This window comes from Dermacentor variabilis, chromosome 3 (assembly GCF_050947875.1).
Source record: "Dermacentor variabilis isolate Ectoservices chromosome 3, ASM5094787v1, whole genome shotgun sequence".
In the NCBI taxonomy this organism is placed as follows: Eukaryota; Metazoa; Arthropoda; class Arachnida; order Ixodida; family Ixodidae; genus Dermacentor; species Dermacentor variabilis.
The window spans coordinates 173,165,843-173,180,692 of NC_134570.1; the positions used below are offsets into that span (position 1 = coordinate 173,165,843).

Below are 14,850 nucleotides of genomic sequence, written 5' to 3' on the forward strand. Positions count from 1 at the left end.
GTGCAGAGCTTAATTACTGAACAACGGAGAAAATTAATTCCTTGCGACGGTATGAGCAGTTATGAAGTTCTGCCCATATCTCTATAGCTGTTCCTTCAGTGCAGTCAGCGATCATCACTCACTTTGCTGGCTGACGAACTTGAAGGATCCGTCCGGCTGACTAGCGCGTTAGAGCCTAAGAATTCAAGAATTCGATATGACAGTAGTGCACAAGTCCGGACGACAGCACACTGACGCCAACTGCCTTTCAAAATCCCCAATTGAGCAGGAAGTCACAGAAGATGACGAAGACATGGCTTTTATAGAGTTCTAGACAGGGCTACCATTGTTCGTCAGCACTGGGAAGACAGCGAACTGATTCCGTTAATAGATTTTTTAGAAGGCCAGATTATAAGTGCACCCCAAACATTTGCAAGAAGCTTCCCATCATTCTGCTTCGGTAATGATGCTCTCTACAAGAACTTCTCTGCAAGCGGAAGCAGCTGCCTACTTGTCGTCCTAACGTCTATCCGTCATGAGCTCTTGCAAGCCTGCCACGATGAGCCAACATCTGCCCACCTCGGCTACACGCGAACACTGGCCGGAGTCAAAGAGAAATATTAGTAGCCAAGGATTTCCACCTTTGTAAAACATTACGTGCGCAGGTGCCTTGATTGTCAACGACGCGAACCAACACATATGAAACCAGCTGGGCTACTACAACCAGTCTAAGTGTTCATGACCTCATTTGCCTAAATCTGGAGGGACCTTCTCGGACCGTTCCAGACTTCCCATACTGGCAATAAGTGGGTTGCCACCGATTACCTGACACACTATGCAGAAACCAAGGCCCTTCAAGCGGCACCGCAGTCGAAGCAGTGCGATTCTTTTTTGAAAACGTGGTTCTGAGGCATGGTGCGCCAACGGTGATAATAACGGACAGAGGGACTGCCTTTATGGCTACACTCCTAAAGACAGCACTTAGCCTCAGCAGCACGGCTCACTGAAAGACCACAGCCTATCACCTGCAAACGAACGGCCTAACAGAACACTTGAACAAGACCACTGCAGACATGCTAAGTATGTACGTAGACGTGGAACACAAAAATTGGGATGACATTCTACTGTACATCACACTCGCTTATAACAATGCGCAACAGGAAACAATGTGAAAGACACCATTTAGCCTCCTTCATGGCCGTGAAGCAACGACGATGCTTGATGCGATGTTGCCACATGACTGCAGTAATACAGGCACGGACGCTGAAGCTTTCACTCAACAAGCTGAAGAAGCGAGACAACTCGTCCACGTCAGAATCACCCAACAACAGGTCTACGACGCTTGACGTTACAATCTACGACCCTGATACATCACATATCAGCCAGGCAACAAAGTGGGGGTTTGTGTATGGGTCCCATACATCGGCGAGGGCTTTCAGAAAAGCTACTCAGGAGGTACTTTGGTCTATACAAGATTGTACGGCACCTCAGCAACCTGAACTATAAGGTTATCCCTGACAGTCCTGCTTCCTGCAGGGAGAGGCAGCATCCACCTGAAGTCGCGTACATTGTGCATATGAAGCCTTAGTGTTCGGAATGAAGTGAAGTGCCCACACCTCGTCTGACACATCTTCCTATCACTAGCTGAGCATCAGGACAATGCTCTCTCTGGAGAGCAGCAAATGCCACATCCAATATGTGGCACGTAGAGAAAGACGAAGATCTTGGGCACTGGAGAAAATAAGATGTGGTCCCTACCCAATCCCCTTCAGTTTGCGTATAATTAAAGTGTCCTGCCCTGTTTCACCAGTTCCTGCTGCTTGTGAATCGTGGCAATATTATCAACATGGCATGAAATCATACCTTTCGTCGCCAACTTTCAAATTCAACACAATGAGTTTTCCTCATTCAAATTTGCTTTTTCTGACTGCCCAATAATTTTCAAAATTTTGCTGCCCTTTTTGCGCAAGCAAAATCAATCGACGACTGTACTTTGCATAAAAGGTTGAATTTCAATATAATAAAGCAAACTGCTGATTTTACCGACTTCGTTATATCGAAATCAGGGGTGGGACTGCCCAGAGTCATCTCGGAGCAATTTTTTAAGCAAGTAGAATTGCATTTTGGAGCACTTCGGAGCAGACCAAATTACCTTTTGGAGCAGCTTGGAGCAGGCCAATCTGAATTTTGGTAGAATAATGGAATATGGCAGGACACCTTGAAACCACGACAAAACAGAATAAACCAACACGAGCACTGTATTTCAACTGTCTTAAGCAATGTCTTAAGCTGAACTCTGAATCACATTAGCCCACAACCGAAACCGTTTAGTGCATGCGAATTTTGGTAATAGTGCCTGTAGATTTTTAATTTGTGGTACCAATCACAAAAAAAAAGCCTGCATTCTGCAATAGTGTGTCCGAAATTTCGAAACGTAGCCCGAGACATCTTTTATAAATATATATTTTTTTTTAATGCCTCAACAGTGTGGGTGAAGTGCCTAGAACTACGCTTCATCAACAGACCGTAGGGAGAAGCAAGAGTTATGAACTCCAGTTGTTTATCACTGAGATAGCAATTACAGTAAAACCTCAGTGATACGATTATGGCTGGTGCAAATTTTGACGCGATAAGAATTCGTAACATTCCCCGGCCAAAATACATTGCTTGCAATATGAAAAACATCAGCTGTTCCAACCGAATTGAGGCGGCACAGTGGATCATGCAAATGCATGAGAAACGGTGGCGGGGACTGAGCCTGTGTAGCGGTCGGCACAGACAAGCCGGCACAGTGAGATAGGGATGAGAGCCATAGTCTCCAAGCAACCGGCTACGTCATGAAGCTGCACAATCTCTCATTGCTCCCCTGTCGAGCGGACCAGGACATGTACAATGTTTTGCAACAGTGGCCCCTTTTAACTCTTAATATTCCAGACTACAATATTTTGCTTATACTTCGCTACATAACACTGCTTTATTGTGGTGAAGCTGACTTAAGAGAACCAGCGATTGTGCTATGCATGTTGTTGCCTCCAAAATAAATGCAACGCTGCACTCGGTGGATCTGGCCCAGTGTGCCATAGAAGGCTTTATCTGATACACACTTCGCTTCGGGTGCTTCGCCAACTGATCTGTACACATGTGAAGTGCCTGGCTGGTGCCACTTTGGTCACTTATTGCAAACAGTAGTCGCTTACTGCAAACTTCAGTCACTTGTTGCAACGTACAAGCTGGCTGCACTGCTAGAATTACATGGCCGCCACATTTAAACACAGCTTAACATGCAGGAACGTTACAGATTGGTGATGTATCAAGGGGAGCATAATACATGGAAGTCGATAGGATTTAGGTTGAGACTGCGAAAACGCGATGTAGCAGCCAGGAAAACGCAGCAGCGAGGAACATATCAAAGGGGCTCCACTGTGTTAGAAATGTTTCTGCTAAAAGTAAATTCTTTTTTTCTTGATTTTGTGTATGCTTTGATGATACGAGTATTGGGTGATTTGAATATTTCTTGTGACCCCGTGAAATTCGTATAATTGAGAGTTTACTGTATATGAACACTCCATTCATTGGTGCCATCGTCGCCGTGGCGCTCTGTATAAAGTCCAAGAGATAACATCGTCGATATGTGCCATATGCTGTATGTGCAAGCGAAATTGTGCGAAGGTGAGTCGAAGATGGCAGCTCAATCTCACGCGTGCAAGGAAAGAAAGCAGGGAGAAAGCATGCCGTCTTCTGTCCCGTGTAAGGCACCAGGAGGAGGGGAGGGGTGGGGTGGGGGTTCTGCTCCAGCAGCTGCTGTGTATGGCATGGCTACACGGGCCCTATCTTGAAAGCGATCTGCGATGGGGACAGAGTGCATGTGCTGAATGCCAACAGCTTCGTGTGCGCTGTGTTTTCGTCGCTTAATTCACATTGAAGTGAGAGGCAGTATGAAGGTCACTTCACTCGGTGCTGCTGCCACGCTTCCTCACCCCAGCGTTCTGACAGTGAGTCCGTGCAGTGATCGAGTGCAATGTGTTCACGTTTGCTGTTGTTGTTCACATTCACGACACCATGCTTGCTAATTTAGTAAGCAGATGTTTACAAGTTTTTACGGCCGATAAAACTACTATCCTTACTAACTAATTATAGTATAACTAATTTGCTATCGTAATCGATGCTTCACCTTTTGGGCAAAACTTGGACTTTTTTGAAAGCCATTTCCACATGATAGCTTCGTGATAGGTCAAAATGGCTCAGGCCTTGCCCATATGGGCATAAAAACAGATTGGAATAGTTCTGCACTATACGAACCTTTGGAAAAAGACGCCCGCCCACTGAGCCCATTGCAGCACTCACCTCCCTAATATCTAGTTCACTTGAAGTGGCCTCAGCTTACTTTTAGTTGTATTGTGCCTCAGCTAGGGAGCACCGCGCCACTCGACCTGCACAATCGCATTCTAGTGCCCTCTAAATGCAGTCACCTTGGCCATTCCGATCGCCGTGACAACAGCCGGGAGTGGCAACACTGGCCACTTCCGGTTAGTCCAGTGTTCCAAGAGCGAAAATTAAGAGAAATTGTGTGGGAAGTGCCATTGTGCGGTGTGAGGAATGTGAACCGCTGCACTCTTTTTTGGAAAATTAATCCGATCACTGTTCACGGCCACTGCCGGAGCACACATGCCGAAGCCATTATGGCGTAGTGTGCGCAACTTCGGTCAATTTTCTGTGTTTGCCGCAGTTTGATACAGGAATCAGCTTTTCTATCAAAATGACGCAATTGGCGCAAGAGTCCCACCCCTGCGAGATTTACCTGTATAACATGGGTTTGATTCTGCCCAGCACCAGTGACACAAGTTGGTGTCAAGGAGGTTCATTAAATAGTGGCACACACCGAGTGTCACATATCTAGTAACCAAAGTTGGTCTGACAGCTGGTTTCGAACCGGGTTCCCTCAGCAGAGAACCCAGCGCTCTATCGAATAGACCTTGGACTACCCAGTGACCCTTGTTGGCGTCAGAAGTTCATTAAAGAGCGGCACATACCCAGCGCACCTAACTAGTGACCCAAGGTGGTCCAACAGTTAGTTTTGAACCGGGTTTCCTCAGCACAGCAGCCCAGTGCACTATCCATTAGATGATGGACTACCCAGTGACCCAAGTTGGTGTCAGGGGTTCATTAAAGCGCGGCACATACCCAGCACGCCTAACTAGTGACCCAAGGTGGTCCAACAGTTAGTTTCGAACTGGGTTCCCTCAGCACAGCAGCCCAGTGCTCTATCCATTAGATTGTGGACTGCCCAGTGACCCAAGTTGGTGAGAAAAAGGTTCATTAAAGAATGTCACATACCCAGTGCACCTACCTAGTGACCCAAGTTGGTCAAACAGTTAGTTTTGAACCGGGTTTCCTCAGCACAGCAGCCCAGTGCTCTATTCATTAGATGATGGACTACCCAGTGACCCATGTTGGCATCAGAAGTTCATTAAAGAATGTCACATACCCAGCGCACCTAACTAGTGACCCAGGTTGGTCAAACAGTTAGTTTTGAACAGGGTTTCCTCAGCACAGCAGCCCAGTGCTCTATTGATTAGATGATGGACTACCCAGTGACCCATGTTGGCATCAGAAGTTCATTAAAGAGCGGCACATACCCAGCACACCTAACTAGTGACCCAAGTTGGTCAAACAGTTAGTTTTGAACCGGGTTTCCTCAGCACAGCAGCCCAGTGCTCTATCCATTAGATGATGGACTACCCAGTGACCCATGTTGGCATCAGAAGTTCATTAAAAAGCGGCACATACCCAGCGCACCTAACTAGTGACCCAAGTTGGTCAAACAGTTAGTTTTGAACCGGGTTTCCTCAGCACAGCAGCTCAGTGCTCTATCCATTAGATTGTGGACTGCCCAGTGACCCAAGTTGGTGAGAAAAAGGTTCATTAAAGAATGTCACATACCCAGTGCACCTACCTAGTGACCCGAGTTGGTGGAAAAACGGTTAGAGACACAGGCAGGCAGACAGAAAGGCAAAAGGACAGATACCAGAAAGTGCATGGAGTGTCCTAGAAAAGCTCATTGGATAAATAACAAGCCATTTGAACACACTTTCGTAATCAGGCTGAAAGCAGCACGTTGTCATCATGTTATGCAAGAACTCGTTTTCTCAGCATCCTTGGTCGCCATCTTGTGATGGCAATGAGGCTGGCTTGATTGTAGGCTGCTGCAAACACAGTTTTCGTTTTTGTTTCATATTGCATAGCAATGCCCAAGGAATTTTCAGGAAAATTTTCTTGCAAGAACAAGGAATTTTTTATAATCAAGTAAATAATCTAATACAGTGGAACCCCACTGATACGTTCCTCACTGTTTTGGTTTCCCTGCTGTTGCAGTCTTGTTTGCCTGTTACGTTCCCAACTTAAATCTCATTGACTCCAATGCAATATGTTCCCATTTGATACATCGTCATTCTGTAACGTTCCCGCATCTTAGGTTGTGTTTCAATGCAGCAGTTGCGTAACTTTGGCGGTGCAGAGGAAAATTTACTCTCGCACATTGCAACAAGCAATCAGTACATTGCAAAAGGCAACAGATACATTGCAACAAGTGACTAATCCTTGCAACAAGCAACTGATTCATCGCAAGCGGCAACCGAAGTTTCACAAGCCAGGCACTGCACAAGCATTGGAGAAAATGTGCACAGAGCAGTTGGTGAAACACCCGAAAAAGCGTGCATCTGTTAAAACGTTGAGGGAACCCCGCACACTGGGCCAAATCATGCCAAAGCAGTCGAGCGCAGGGCTACTTTTAATTTAGCAACACTACATTCACTGTAGAATGGACTCGCCAATGAGTGCATTCAATGAAATGATTTCGCTGCATCCCCATGAGTAGCCTTGACAGCAGTGCTTAAAAAATGCATAAAATGCAATACTCAATGTAAGGTCTGAACAAATCTTGACACACCCATATTTCTGATTTTGAATGTTATAAGCATCGTGGTGCCATCTCCAATGCAAACAACATTTTTTCTTTGCTTGTTTTGGATACGATGCTGTCTCGTCTTACGTCACGACATTTCATCATATCAATATGGTTGGAACACAGTCAAACACCATTACAGTAAAGTTACACCATACACAAGGACATCTTTGTTATACCTAATATACATTATAACCATGTACAGTAGAACCTCGTTGATACATTCCCATTACGTATGTTTTTCCGGCGCCAACATTTGCAATCGAGAGCACAGAAAATTACCCAGTAGAGTTATGCTCATTTTTTACTGGTTCATACATTCCCAGAACACACAATTTTTTGGCATGAACATTCAGCACGTCACCAAACTGCGATCGTATGATAGGTTTTCTGGCTGCTAGATCCCATGTAAACAAGAAAGTGCGCGAGGTGCCTGCGATTGAGAACAGTATATAACTACCTGCCGTGTCATCTCCCCCACAATACTCGCCCGCCCATCTCACTTGAAAACGTCAGCGTGCAATCAGTTTCTCATTTCTCAGTCACCGCACGGGGCATTCATAGCTATCACTGCCAATCCTGTTTCGATAAGCATCTTCACCTATTTGTTTCACGGTGCCTGGTGCCGTCGGAAGCGTAGCGCACGCATTAATAGGCAATAACTGAAACGCGACGCCGTTCCGTGCTGCAGACTGTGATCATACGTTTTCCGGCCGCTTAATCCCATGTGAACAAGAAAAATTTGGAGGACACGTAGGTTTCACCTTTAAGAGCAGAATGCGACAGTTTTCAAAGATCCATGACTGCTCCTCACACTTCCCGGCAACAGCAGCTTACATAACTGTAATGTTTACCAGAAAACGCTCGTGGCGAACGCTATACACGAAGACGAGCTTTCTAGTAGAAACGCGGCCTCTTGCACGAGCTGCGATGCGGCGGAGGCAAGCGCAATCTGGTGGTGTTGCAAGGAAACGAGCTTTTGAGATTTGCGCGCGCAATTCTGTGAGGCCAAGGCTGCTCTATGAATGATAGAAACACTGGAAAAGAGATTTGTGTTTTTTTTTTAGCTTTCGCATAGCAGAATTATGTTTTCTCGTATATTCAAATTAAAATCCCATGCTATCATGTCTGTATGTTGTGTGTAAGGCGTACTTTTCAATTTTTCTATGTACTTTACCTAGAGAAATTAAATTAGTTCAGTAACTACCCTGCGCCACATGGAGGGCCTGCGTAGTTGGGTACGCGAGGTTCAAAATTCTTTCTGCCGAAACGATGTGCGACGCTAGACGGGAGACGCGGGATGCCGAACGCAGGACACGTTCAGGGGAAATATAAAGTTTTTCCGACGCTTTGCAATGCCAGAAAACTGCAGTCTCTTGATGCCGAAAAGAGGCCAAAAGATCGCAGGTAGACTTACGCCGTAGCATTCCATGGGGTCTGCTTGATGAGCAAAGTTTTACCACTCTAAAGAGCACTTCTGGTGCTGAAACATGCCGGAAAGCACAAAAGAAGTGTCCGTCCGATTATAAGTGTCATGTTCAATGTGAGGAGCTATGTTAACAAATCGGGAAGATGACTTTGCAGAAGCCTGTCTAGAAATTTGCTCACTGCTCACCATAATTGGCCTGCCTGGCAGTAAAACACCACCCCTAGCTTCATTGCACTTTTGACGGCGCAAATTGACCAATAACTTGCCGAAAACACAAAAAATCCGAGCACCACCAGTGGGGAGTCAGGCTGTAAACATGGCGGGTCAAAGCAAGCTGGTGTTTCCCTGGTGATTTTCTTAAGCTGGTCACGCTCTATTCGCGCTATTTGACTTGATACGAACGGTTTAAATGCGTGGCAGTGTCATTGAATTTTGTTTATAGGCACTTGTCAGTGGCATGGACAAGACGGTGCATGAACAGTAACCCTCAAACCATAAAATTAGCACAGTGTCATCAACAACGATGTGCCAAAAATCTATCCTTTTGCAAACTTCACGGCTGCACACCTCGGGAAAAAATTGCCCAGTGATCATGCAAAGCCCCTACTACAAGACCATTCAGTTTTCACAGTCGCGCTGCGTACCCACAATGAGCAGCTAATCGTTTTTTGAGCACAACAAACACAATGTCAGACTCGGGCCACTGCATTTGCAGCACTTCCCAGCACGATACTCTCGTAGTCTTCCGTGACCGCCGCACCCCACTATAAAAGCGGCCACTGCCTTCTCCTCATTCGCTCTCTAGTCTGCAAGCCATTTGGATCCCAGTCACTCCTCTCACTCGCTTTCATGTTAACTCCTCACCTCCTCACTGCCAGTTTTGACGTCGCTGCTCCTCCAAAACTGTCCTCTTCTGGCCTGCCCTCCCGAGCACAATCTTCCACTAACGGGTGCCCTTTTGCGGTTCCTACATCTTAGTCGCCACACAACTCCAACTGCCTTTCTTCCGCTACACATGAAGCCGATGCCAGCCGGCCATTGCAAGCGTCGCCATCACCAGCGTACACTGACGAGGAAAGCGAGATGCCCTGTCAACATTTTGAAGCTTCTGCCTTCTGCGTTGCACACCGCATTCGGTCACTTTGGTGCCGAGGGCGTGTGCGTTCGGATCCATGCTCCATGCCATGTGATTGTGTAGGCTTTTCAAACGACGATCGCTGACGACGCCAGCTTTTCCTGCGCCGTCATCAGCGACCTTGACAATGACCAGCCTGACGATGACCGGACTTGCAGCAATCTAGACGAGGCTGTTCATAAAATTGCTGGCCAAGAGGTAGAAGACGACTTCAAGACATTTGCATTGGCTTACGTTGCTGCTCCTGTAGTAGCCCTAGCGATGGACGCGGAGATAATTGACGCTGTTGGTGGCTCCCACGAGGACAAAGGACCGGCGGACGAAGAGCCACGTGAAGTAACTATGGTGCAGACGCAAGAGTACCTATGCCTGCTGCGAAATAAGGTGAATGCGTGGGCGGCGACCACGGCCTCGTACAATGCTTAGCCAAATTAGAGCAGGGGTTGCTCGCACCTAGTAAGAACTTGAAACAGCCAAAGCTCACTGCCTTTTTTGCGCCTGAATAAAGTTTTGCTTCACTAAACACATTGTATTTTGATTTCCTTGCAGTTCTGGCACAATTAAAGCTCGATTGCTTTAGCTTTTTTCGAGTGGTCGCGGTCGCTTATATTGAATCACCGCTTATAACATTTTTTTGCCGTCCCACTGACTTTGTTATAATGAGGGATTACTGTATTGCGATAGGCACCTTCACCTATCTGTTTTACAGCGCGTGGTGCATACTGCATAGCGCCATTGGTAGCACACTGCGCGCTTTTAGTAGACGATAATCCAAGAACGCTGCCGTTCCCTTCTGCAGGCGATGCGACGTGGGCATCACGTTTCGCTTCGGCGGCACCCTGCGTCGCCCACCAGCTCAATTTCACTTCAGTTTCCCATCGCTCCCTTAAAACACCATGCAATAGAAAAATAACAAAACGCTTCTCGGGCCGCCAGAGCACCACCAGCTCGACGCACTTCGGCGTCTCATGCTGCAACGATCCACGCAACGGTTCACATTACGTAGATGTCAAGAATAGTTGTCAATTTTTTTTTTTAGTTACTTTGGACTGTACATTTTTCCGGTTAGCTTGTTTTTTCTCGCAGTTTTTTCCTGAATGTATGAACGAGGTTCTACTGTATTTGTTACATGCTGAAATTGGCAAAAGCCTTTTTAGAGTTACTTTCGTTATATCTAAAAATTTCATATCCGTGTTTATTATATTGACGTTTGACTGTAATTTACTTTACCTAAACCAAATTTCTTGGTAAGTACTGTACTTACAGTACTTACTTATAAGCACTGCAAAAAAGAAAAAGAAAAGCATATATTGTGCCTACTGATTTACTTATTGACTTGCCATCAATGCCAAACAACACTTTCATTGCCGACGTAGTAGTTTCTGCACCAAAGTGACGCTCTGTGTGGCAAAGTGCACTCACTCAGAGCGACACTAAATTTCCCTGTGCCACTGCGGTATGACACGTTTCCATCCTTTCCGATTTGCGTCTTTTCACTATGACACCTTACCAGTTCGACCCGACGACAATCCTTCTAACTCTGCATCAATTGCGTGCAACGACAGCACAGTTTTTGACCGTGCACCCACCTGACAATGGTGAGCATCATGGCCTCAATGCTGGTGACACCCAGGTGCTCCGTGGTGTGGTCCACCCGATTTTCAAACACACTCTTCATGATGAAGATGACATGCTCAATGAACTGCGTGTTGGTGTCAATCACGGTCACCTGCAAGTGCAACAAAAACGAGGAAGAAACAGTTGCAAAGGAAGTCCCAAAAGGACACTGCCTCCTAAATGCATATCAAAACAGACGTCCCAAAAGTGTGCATTGACACAACAAAGGGTAAACCAAGGGAGACCTCGCACCGGCCAGAAGATGAGCACACACGACAAGAAAAAGTGCGGTGCAGTTTTTTGGTTTAGAAAAATATCTGCGAACCTTGGCACACATTCAGAATAAGTGCTGCACGCATGGAGTGCCAACAGGAATACAAGCAGGTGTGCTCAGGAATGTCAACAGTTGGGTGAGTTGGTGGCCAATCACCTTAATATATGTGAACCAGCGTACAGTGCATGACACACAGAAGCAGAATAAACGACTGCCTTGTCCGTTTGCTCGGCTTATTTGCGTCGTGTACTGTACACTGGTTCACATGTTAAGAAGTGCACTCACTTAACAGAAAAGAAGAAAGCAGATTGTATCCTAGCACATTATAAGTACCCTAGTAATGTAGTGCCAAAATATGAGTTTACACATAAGTACCTACTACAGTTTAACCTCACAATAACCAAATCTATGGGGAATGCGAAAAACTTCGCTTTCACGAGAATTCCGTTGTTGCGAAATAAGACAGCACAGATAGGTAATGCGACGCAGAATGAAACTTTACTGTCAAACTTCCGCTAGCCTACTTTGGCAAGCTTGCGAGGATACAGAACCGCATTGCCGACAGTACAAAGTGTGATGCACGCGTCGATCAGTATTGGCAACGCTGCCATGGAGTGGTATTCTCAGTCAACTGCTTTCGGAGATATGATCACTTTTGCAAGATTTTGCGCAATTCGGCACCAGATGCAGAGCAGCAGCGCTCCACGCATGCAGCATCATTTCTCCAGCGCAGACTATAGCCCGTAGGCCGCCGACATGTCCGATGCCGAGCGCGAAAGTGGCTTTATCTCGTATACCCAAAAGACGCCGATAGAGATTACAGTGCCTTCGCGCAAATCTATGTCCGGCACTAAAACCACTATTGTTGAAGCAGGGAATGAGTATTCCAGGACGATCACTCATTCACGGCCTGATGCGTGGCACTCCGTGCTGCAACCGCCACCTTAAGCGCCATAGACAATTCCATGTCCATGGGACGTGGATTTCCTTGTTTCTGTTGCATTTTTCTCGCCGAGGCGCACATTGTGCGCTGCACTAGGTGAGCAAAAACTGTCATCACATGTCGGTGGCAACACGCTGCTGTTTCAAACGGGCAATGAACAAACAAGATAGCGGCCACAATGTGTTTCCGGCGCGATTGCTTGTGGCGCTTGGTTGTTTTCAAAAACAAAAATGGCAGTGCCCACGCATGTGTAACGTGGTGGCATTCTACGCAATTTTAGTGCAAAGCAATTGCATTTGAGCACATTTTGGAGCCTGCTAGCCTTGCACAAGTAGGTAATATGCGGGATTACGTTCCAGCAAATTTAGTTGACGCGAGATTGTAGTACAGCAACACTTTGTTGTCGAGAGGTACGAAATGCATTGAATCTTATAGGCATTCGCCGGAGATACGAAAATATTTCGTTGTCACGAGAATTTCTTAGTCACGGAATTTCGTTACGACAGGTTTCGACCGTATTTTAGGCCTAACACTGCCATCTGACTGTCCATCGAAGCCAGGTAAACGACTTGGTTTCTAAATCTGGCAAAAAAACTAACATTCAATTCAGTATAACTTTGGACACGTGCCACATAGTGCTGAAAAATATTGCTTATCTGACCTGTCTTCCGCCCATATTAGAAAATGGCTTTGGCTTTTTCTTTCACTTTCTTTCTGTTACTGATTGTCCAGAAGGAAAGTCTCGGTGACTGCATATCACCAACTATGTTGTAAATGTTTAACAAGGTGTTGAAACACAAACCGCAGCTAGCAACGAGCAAGGCATGGAGAATATTAAAGGACAGAGGGAGGAATAAAAAGCTGTTTACAACAGGGCTCAGAAGTGCACTGAGGCAACACAGTGTTGAGCTTTCGTACTGCATGACAGGGCAATTCCTTCTCTCTCATGCACATGAACAAAGTGCTCCTTAGTTCACGTTGAGGGCGCCTCACAAATGACGTGCCAGTCGGTGCGCCACAACTACAGTGTAAACTATATGATGCAAACATCGTCAGCAATACGACTACCGTTTCCACCTGTACCACATCTAACTTCTCTTCCTTCTTTATCACGAAAACTCACAGGGTGCAGTGCACCATCAGTGCCACTGCTGTGCATGGCACGCTAATGTGGCATGGCCCACTATATTGCTAGCCACCACTTGCCAAAAATATCACCTTAAGGAAACAAGACACCAGGAAAGAGCAGAAATCTAGGCACTGTGTACGTAAGTTGCAGCAACCAGCTGTCATTTTGGTTTTGAGAGGTAAACGACGGTCAAAAACCGGCACACATACCAAATACAGTGGAACCCCACTGCTGTGTTCCTCGATGTTATGTTTTCCCAGCTGCTACGTTTCGTTGTGGTTCACACCAAAATCCTACTGACTCTCACGTATTATGTTCCCATTTGATGCATTGCCATTCTGCAATGTTTCTGCAACTTGCATTGCATTCCAAGGCAGCGGTTGCGTAAATTTAGCGATGCAGAACATTAGCTCTCACACGGTGCTATGAAGACGATAAATGCATATGTTGCAAGAATCCACCAGTACATTGCACCAACTGATTGCAACAAGCAACTGGCACGTTGCAACAAGCGACTGGTGTGTTGCAAAAGCAACAAAGGTTGCACAAGCCAGGTGCTGCACAAGCCAGGCGCTGCACAAGTATGTCGGGAGCAAGCGTGCAGAGAGCAGTTGGCAAAGCACCTGAAGGAGTCTGCATCAGTTAAACCTATCGGGAACCATGCACACTGAGCCTAATCCGCCGAGCTCAGGAGTAGACTTAATTTGGGGCCGGCAAGGTCTTACAGGCATTGCATAATTGCCGGTTCTCCTTAGTTCGCTTCGGTTAGGGGTGTGCAAATATTTGAAAATTGCGGATATATAGAATATTAATTTTTAATATTCGTATTCGATTCGAAAATTTTTGAATATTCGACTGGATACAGATATTCGAAACAAATCGAATACGTTGCTGGCTGTGCGGAAGCAAACATGGTTCTTAGCGTTTATTTCTATCTAATGTAAATAAATCTGTCTGATTTTGTTCTGAATTTTGCCATAATCACATGCTGCTGGCAAAACTTCACCTGTAAAACAAGCTTAGCCACGGCACGTCCAAGCTATGCAGGAAAGCCAGCCTCTCAGTAGCAAGGGGTATGGGTCTGGGAACAGCGAGGGTGCACTCTTGTGCAGGTTCTACACCCAAGTCCTGAGCTTATTGCTTGACAGCAAATGTGATGAGTGACGGCTGGCACGGGGTCAAATGGTTCAGAGTTTACAGGAAAGTGACGGCGTATAACAAGGCACAGGTTGGCGAGAACAGACAATTAGCGGAAATTACTCAATTTTTCAAAGCTAACATGAGCCAAGTATACAATCTTTTAGTATAACAGCTTGCTAGGTGAACTTTTTTACCAATGACAATGTAATTTCAATGTTCCAACATGTTAAAATAAACCAACTT

General features: G+C 46.0%; 1 protein-coding gene across 6 annotated transcripts in view; it reads right to left on the minus strand.

Moving 5' to 3' along the window:
• Nf1 (neurofibromin 1) overlaps positions 1–14,850 on the minus strand; it is a 206,231-nt gene that overhangs the window by 128,225 nt on the left and 63,156 nt on the right. For all 6 annotated transcript variants that reach the window (XM_075686683.1, XM_075686679.1, XM_075686682.1 and 3 more), the window contains one exon: positions 11,094–11,233. In XM_075686683.1, coding sequence (XP_075542798.1) covers positions 11,094–11,233 — 140 coding nt within the window. The remainder of the gene's footprint in view (positions 1–11,093; positions 11,234–14,850) is intronic.